General features: G+C 34.2%; 1 protein-coding gene across 1 annotated transcript; it reads left to right on the top strand.

Annotated features, from left to right (window-relative positions):
* Window positions 1-588: 588 nt before the first annotated feature.
* On the top strand, window positions 589-6,845 carry TDRD15 (tudor domain containing 15). Its single transcript, XM_049695813.1, is given in 16 exon segments — window positions 589-1,257; window positions 1,260-1,553; window positions 1,555-1,702; window positions 1,705-2,496; window positions 2,499-2,647; window positions 2,649-2,951; window positions 2,954-3,081; window positions 3,307-4,901; window positions 4,904-4,948; window positions 4,951-5,106; window positions 5,109-5,177; window positions 5,180-5,775; window positions 5,777-5,972; window positions 5,975-6,177; window positions 6,179-6,249; window positions 6,251-6,845. Coding segments are annotated over 16 exon segments (6,009 nt in total).
* Window positions 6,846-8,214: the final 1,369 nt, after the last annotated feature.

The raw sequence follows: 8,214 nt of genomic DNA, 5'->3' as shown, positions 1-8,214 counted from the left end.
GCCAGTTGCCCTCAGAGAAGAATCCTGGAGTTGTATAATGATGCTGATAGGGTCCCAAATATTGCTAATTGACACAGTGGGGAGTGTGAACAGTGTGTCCCCTGTTGGTTCACCATCCAACCTTGCTTCTAGCACTCACCCCCTTGAATTAGGGGTTGTTGGAAGAGGTCTGAATGAGGGAAAGTAGTTTTCTTACAGGAGGGGAGGAGTTTTTCCAGTAGTTTTTATTTGGCTTCCTTTTATTATACCATATCAGTCCATTATCTAGTAGAAATTTGTTAGTCTCTGAAAAATATTGCTTTTTTCTGTTTTCCAGTGATTATATATATTCTCCCTATTTTTTATGTTCTTTTGGTTGTTTCAATGGAATTTTTTGAAAGTGTGGAAGGCAGTGAACAGTTAAATGCATTTTGTTTCTCTTCATCTTGTCCAGTGTATATAACTTTTACCAACATGTTCAGTTTGGTAAATGCAGGCAAAGAATTATTTTTAAGATTTGTGTTTATATACATATAAGGCTAATTTCATTTAATTTTGACAGCTGTCTGTCCAGAAGCTAATAGGTACTTATTATTTGCTTTTTAGAAAATGGATTCTACATCTCTGTTACCAACATTTTTAGATGTGGATCTGACAATATCACATATAGAATGTTTTCCCAAGGACGTTCTGGTGAAATTTCAAGGCAGAAATAATAGTGAATGTGGGTTTGACTACCACATATTACAGAGGGAAATACAGCATATTCCAAAAGTAAAAAATAATGTGGACATTGATGAATTTTGTTTGGTAGAAGAAAGAATATCAGGAGAATGGCAGAGAGGAAGAGTTGTGGAAAAGAAAAATGATCTGTATACTGTGCTCCTCATAGATCGCGGAGAAGAACTGAGAGTTGACAGTACGCAGGTTGCTTCAGCCTGTGGCAACTTATTTGATCTACCACCATGGGTAATGTTTGGCATTTTTGCCAACATATTACCAACTGGGGGAAAATGGTCTCCTAAGGCTTTGAATTACTTCAAGTCATTGGTAGGACTACAAGTGAAAGGTTGTGTACGAGCTATTTTGCCTCTTCAGATGATTCTTCTTGAAGTGCCAAAAATTATATCCCAGGTTCTTGAATTACAATTAGGGAGACTTACTGATGGAGATTCATTTTGTCTTATTGTGGAAATGGTAAAAGAATTCCCCAAACAAATGCCAGATTCATTACAACATAAAAGACCTGAATTATCATTAAGTAATAATACTTATACTTACTTGATATTCAACGTGTTCTGGATAATTTGCAACCATCTTTGTCAGTAGGCAGCATTGAAAGTGTAAAAGTATCATCTGCCGTGAGCCCAAGTAAATTTTATTGCCAACTAATTAAATGGATTCCCGAGTTAGAAAACTTGACAGTGTGTTTGACTTTGCATTATGATATTATCAGTCAAGAAGGTAGTCCCACATGTGATAATTTTGGAGTACTTTGTGTTGCCAAAAGGAGAAATGGACAGTGGCATAGAGGAATTCTTCAGCAATTCTTCTTGCGCAATTCTTCAGCAATTCTTCTTGCCCAATAATCAAGTGAAAATTTGGTTTATGGATTATGGCAGTAGTGAGGCTATACCCTCAATTCACGTAAAGAAACTTAAACAGGATTTTATTTTAGTACCATTATTTTCATTTCCGTGTTCTCTGACATATTTACACAGTCCAGAGATGCAAGAAAATTTCAGCTAAGTGTATTTAAACAAGCCTTGTTAGGACAAATAGTATATGCACACCTTGATTGGTTCAGTAAGGATGAGCATTTGTATTATGTAACATTACAAACTCAAGAGTCTACAATTACTTCTAAGTGTCTGCTAAAGACCGTAGGCATCCAAGTACTTCGTCCAGTGTCTGATTCAAAAATCTCAAATATGTTGAGGGAGACTAGTGCCTCAGATGTAAATGGCTTTGCAGTTGAGAGTTTTATTGCAAATACTGAATGATCAATAGATTCTCTAAATAAAAAAGACACTTTGAAAGTAGATTTTCCTATTAAAACTGTAGAAATGGAGATAGAAGCTATCTACATAGCTTTTGTAGCATATGTATTAAACCCATCAAATTTCTGGATATGTACTAATGAACATCAAAATGAATTTCAAGATATAATGAAAAATATAAACAAATTTTATGATTTGTGTGAAAATGATGAACTGATTCTAAAAATTCCAGAACCTGGATTATTTTGTTGTGCTAGATACAGCAAGGACAGACGTTTTTATAGAGCTGTCATTACTGAAATTAATGGTTATAAAATTAATGTTTATTTCTTGGATTACGGAAATACTGATTCCATACCATTTTTTGATGTAAACATTTTGCTTCCAGAGTTGTGTGAGTTGCCTGCCTTAGCCATGTGTTGTTCACTTGCATATATATTTCCCGTTGAAGATTTATGGATGAAGGTAGCAGTTGATTATTTTTAAAAAATTGTCTTGAACAAAGCAATTTTGCTTCAAAGAAGTATACTGTAAATATTCAGAATATTGAAGCCTCAGAAAATACTGATGTTGTCTCTCTTATGTTACAAGCTGGATATGCAGAATATTGGGAAGTAGAACCAGAATGTTGTACAAAATCTGTAAGTGAATATTCAGTGTTAAATTTAAAAATCTAAAAACAAAGTAAATATTAAGAAAGTTATATCTGCCCTTCTTGAAGGACCTAAACCTGAAAAGTACCGTTCAGATAAGCTAAAAGGAAGTAACTTTTCTTTGTTAAAGTCCCCAGCTGTTAACTTCCTAGATTTAAAAAACCCTTTCACCTTGTCTGTGAGACGTGAGTCACCATGGCCTTATAAAGAATATGTATTTAAACCAGGAACAGTCCTTGAAGTTAAGTGTTCTTACTATTATGGCCCAGGTGACTTCTCATGCCAGCTGCAATGTAAGTTAGAAGACTTAAAATTACTGAATTATTGGAACAACTTCAGGATTATTATAGTGTTCATTCTGATCTTTATCAGATTGGGCAGATTGCTTGTGTTGCTAAGTATTCTAAAGTTGGGAAGTGGTATAGAGCTGCTATTTTGACTCAAGTATCAAGAAAGGAATTTGATGTTGGGGGCTTCCCGGGTGGCGCAGTGGTTGGGAGTCTGCCTGCCGATGCAGGGGACACGGGTTCGTGCCCCGGTCTGGGAAGATCCCACGTGCCGCGGAGTTGCTGGGCCCGTGAGCCATGGCCGCTGAGCCTGCGCATCCGGAGCCTGTGCTCCGCAACGGGAGAGGCCACAACAGTGAGAGGCCCGCATACCGCAAAAAAAAAAAAAAAAGAATTTGATGTGGTACTTGTTGATTATGGTTACCAGGAAAGAGTTTTAATTAAAGATTTTTCTGCTTTTAAACCATGTTTCCTTGTTTTAGAAGGTCAGGCCTTCAGATGCAGTCTTAACCATTTAGTTGAACCCATTAGTTGTAAAGTATTCAATTGGACGAGAGAAGCATGCAGAGACCTTGGGAATTTTATTTCTTCATTTAGAGGGTTATTGACTTGTGTCATCTATGCCTTAGTTCTTATATATCCAAACTGTTTATGTAATTTGGTGGATTTACAATCTCCATTTGCTAGTGCAAGAGAATTTCTTAATCATTGCTCTGCACAGTATAGTACAGTATCAAAGCCATTTCCATCTTCAGTTAGTCTTTACAGTTATTCTTCCTTCAATATAAAAATTGGAAGTGAGGAAGAAATATATATATCTCACATATATAGTCCCAAAAAGTTTTATTGCCAACTTAGTAGAAATAATAAAGACCTAGAGATGACAGAAACAAAAATCACAGAGATTAGTAACCTCAGTCAGTGCCACAAATCTGATTTTAGTAAAATGAGATTGTGTATATCTAAGTATGTAGAGGATGGTCTCCCTTATAGAGCTTTAGCGATGCCGACAGGTTCATTATCTGACTTCCTGGTATATTTTGTGGACTTTGGAAATAAGCAATTAGTAGAAGAAAGTATGTTGAGGGATGTTTCAGATGAGTTATCAGAGTTGCTGTTTACACCTATGCTAGCTATTAAATGTTTTTTGTCAGATCTTAGAGATGTAGATATTCCAGCAGAAATCAATAGCTGGTTTGAAGATAATTTTTTGGGAAAACCATTAAGGGCAATAATATTGTCCAAGGAGCCAGATGGCCAGCTTGGTGTAGACTTATGTGATGGATATCAACATATAAATCAGAAAATTAAAATGTTGATTCATGCTTATGGAGAAAAACATTGTGACCAAGCACAATGTGTGGAAAAGCGTCCTAAAACAAATGAGAAACTTGCTGTTTCCTTGAAAGGCAAAATAGAAAACAATTATCACCATAGTACAATAAGTAAAACTAGTCTAATAACATATTCTGAAAGCAAAATAGATCAGTTAATGAATCCCAAAAGTATATATGGCAAGCGTTTGAAACCATCAGTTTGTTATAAAGTTGAACTTGTGTCAAAAAACAAGGTGAAGAAGTCTTTGAATGATGGATTTAAAAATAAAGGTGTAAAAATTGCCCCTGGGTCTGCACATATTCTTGATGAAAGTGATGTGGACCAGAAATCAGTAAGGGTTGTATCACAGTCTTTTATCAGAGAATTAAATCAGGCAGCCTCACAAAACACATATAATCATGCTAGACCACAGATTAAAGACCTTCCTCAACCCAAAATTTACTTGAATGCCAAAGTTAAAGAATATGTTTCTAATATAAGTAATCCAGCAAGTTTCCATATTCAGCTTGCCAAGACTGAAAATGTAATCATGAGCCTAGCGGATGCTCTAAATGCAAGAAGAGCCAATACAGTGAAAGAGAGAAAATCAGTCAAACCTGTGGTGGGAGATCTTGTAGTTGCAGAATACTCTGGTGACAATGCCATTTTAAGAAAATTTTACTAGGAAATTCTTTTGAAGTGGAATTTATTGACGTAACATTGGAGTAGTAAACACATCAAAAATTTATGAAATTAAGAAGGAATTCTTAACTATTCCTCAGCTAGGAGTTCATTCTTTCCTTAGTGGAGTAAAGTAGAATGAGCCTGATGAAATATGGTACAGCAAAACTGTGGATTATTTTGATTCAAGAGTAATAAAACAGTTTCTTGTGAGTTTTTGAAAAAGCATGAACAGAAATGGGAAGTAAATATAATTTGTGATGAAAATGTGTCATTAATGAACTCCTGAAATGGACAGCATGTTCAAAACTACAGAAAACAGTATTGCAAATCCCTAAGGTTGTCTCTCAAAAGGTGAGCCCTATTGATAAAGAAAGGAAGGAAGGACCATCAAATGAGTATGAAGGTTCTATGATCCTTCAACCATCCTACCAACAACTGGTTAATATTCCTTTTGAAGAGTTAAAACCTGGACAACTTGAAAAGGCTGAAATACTTTATGTTGCAAAATGTGGGATATTTTATGTGAAGTTATCTAAAAATAAAAAGATTTTATCAGATTTAACAGTATTAATTACTAAAGGAGTAAAAAACCCCTCTTTTTTATCAATGGAAAATATTGAAAAAGGCTTAGAATGCTTGGTAAAATCTAAAAAAACTTTGAAGTGATATCAATCAAAAGTAGGAAAAAAGTGTGTTGATAAGAAAGTGCTTGTTTTTTTAGTAGATCATGGTAGGTATGAAATAGTGCCCTTATGTAATACCAAGGTGTTTATTAATGAAAGCAGAAATATTCCAAGACAAGCTGTGCCTTGTAAATGAATTTGGTTTGAACATTTTAGGAACATTGCCATTTGAGTCCATTGTGTGCTTAGTTGCTCATTTGGAAATAAACATCCTTTTTCTGAAATATTTAGACTCTGCCTGGGAAGTAGAAATTTTGATAGATGGCCTGTTACTTTTGGAATATTTAAATTTAAATACAGTTCATGTTGAAGAAAACAAATTTAGATCTTCAGAAGTTATTTTCAACGTCGAATCTAAGACTCCTGTATCACATGTACAATAAGATCATTTACTTGGTCAGAACTCCAAAATGGTGGGCAATATTCTGGTATTGCCACTGCTGTTTCTGATCCATCAGACTTCTTTGTTCAGTTAGAAGATTTCTTTGACATAATGAAATCTCTCTTTATGTTGCTTTCTGATCTACCAGAAGACTTAGAAACAGTGCCTCAAGAGCACGTAATTCCAGGTTCTAAGTTGTTTGTTCAAATATGAATTGGAAGATCAGTGGAATAGGGTAGAAATTTCTTAAGTCTCTGATCAGTCTTCTTGTATTGATTGACTATGGATTTTCTGTTTACATACTTTATTCAGATATAAAAAATCTTAAAGTTGTTCCTGAGGAACTTCTGAATTTGCTGAGGCTAAGTTATCCTTGCATCTTATATGGTATCTTACCTGCTAAAGGGAAGCATTGGAATGAAGAAGCCAAAAGTTTTTTTCAAGATTTCCTGAGTAAACCAGGCTTAGTTTTTTAGTTTAGGGAATACAGTTTTGAAACAAAACTGAAGGTAGATATCATTCATGAGAAAAATACTTTGGCAGATATGTTAGTTGACTCTGGTCTTGCAATTTATTCTAAAGATTCAGATCATCTCAATGCAGTTACTGCTACTGGATCTACTAAAATCCAATATAAATCAAAGAGTAAGCCTGTTTGCCAATTGTTAGATCAAAGTTATTACAAAAGAGAAAGTATGAATTGTATGTGCACTGAGAAGCAAAAGCTGAAAAGGCAGAAAACTATAAAGAGGAAAGATGTCTGTAAGAACCTCTTAAAGAAAAGCCATATTAGTAAAAGATTACATTCTAGAAATTTAACACTGAGGAAGAAGGTTGGTAGTGGAAAACATAATCCCTGAAGTACCACTGCATTTGATACATGTGCAGCAGCTTCATTTTGGGAACTACCTAATGGTTTGAATGATAACACCAATTGCATTGAAAACATTTCTGAAAAACTACCAAGTGGAGTACAGGAAAATAATACAATGGACTTGAGAACACCAGAAAAAGCATTGCACGTTAATAAAAAAAAAAATATATCAGAACATTTGAAAGGTAAGTAGCCATTTAAAAAAAAAGATTTTCTGTAACTTTTGTAGATTTTTGATTCTTTAGAAGTTTGTTATTTACTAAAATTATTCAAGTTGAAAATATCCTGCAAGATTTTACTAAAAAATTTGAATAAATGGATAACTAGAAGTGATCACTTGAATTATAAAATGATGCTTCGCTATTTTTACCTTTTTTGAATGGTGACCCTTGATAATGTAATGAAAGTAGAGGGTTTGAACCACATATGCGTGCACACATGCATGACATTTTACACATTTCAGGGATTTCACAAAACTCCTGAAGGTCCATAGATCTCAGGTTGATCTTGCTACTGTTAGAGAGCTTCCTGGGCTCATTTTGAAGAATCAGTTTTCTATTATGTTTCTTATCAGATTAAATATATCTTCAGGTTTTTTGAGTGTGATTCTCAGCATAATGATAATGCAGTTGAACTTACAGAATAAGCTGACTCCAGCACATTTCATCTGAAAATTTTTAGACATCAAATTGATTCTAAAATACTGTTAAAATTTTAATATTTTTACATGCTAGAGTATTGTCAATTTGGCTTATGCATATTGTATTTCGTTTTCTGTATGGATTAGTGAGGATTTTGTAGGCTATAAAGAATGTTCTCTGCTTAATGAATGTTTGTTCTGCCTGTAAATTGGTATATTATTCCATATTATAACTAGTATCATAGCCGGTTACATTCTGTGAATGAATGGAGGTGTCTTGTTTTTGTTGATGTATTTTAGAAAGAGGATTTCATTTGAATTCATATTAGATGTTTTATAGTGAATTGATCAATGCCTTAAAATTGGCCCTTTTTTCTTATTTTTGAATCACTCTTTTATCACTCTTTTATCATAGTAGAGTGCTTATTTACTGTGTTCCAGGTACTGTGTGGTGATTTATGTGTATTAGCTCATTTAAAGCTTACCACAATTCTATAAAGTAGGTTGATATTAAGGTTTAAAATGGACTCTAATAACTAGTATCCTGCTTCTTTGCCTGAATTCAAAACCACTTTACAGAGAGACAAGGAGAAAGACAATTGATGAGCAACATACCACATTTATTAAAGGAAAAAAATGATGAATGTGGCTTATATCCATGGGCAAATGGGTTTACCAATATTGAATCAGTAAACTAGACTTACCACATAGCCAC

Source organism: Orcinus orca, chromosome 13, assembly GCF_937001465.1.
Source record: "Orcinus orca chromosome 13, mOrcOrc1.1, whole genome shotgun sequence".
NCBI classification, from domain to species: domain Eukaryota; kingdom Metazoa; phylum Chordata; class Mammalia; order Artiodactyla; family Delphinidae; genus Orcinus; species Orcinus orca.
Note: the sequence above shows the minus strand (reverse complement) of the source record. Positions and strands in the feature narration are given on the sequence as shown.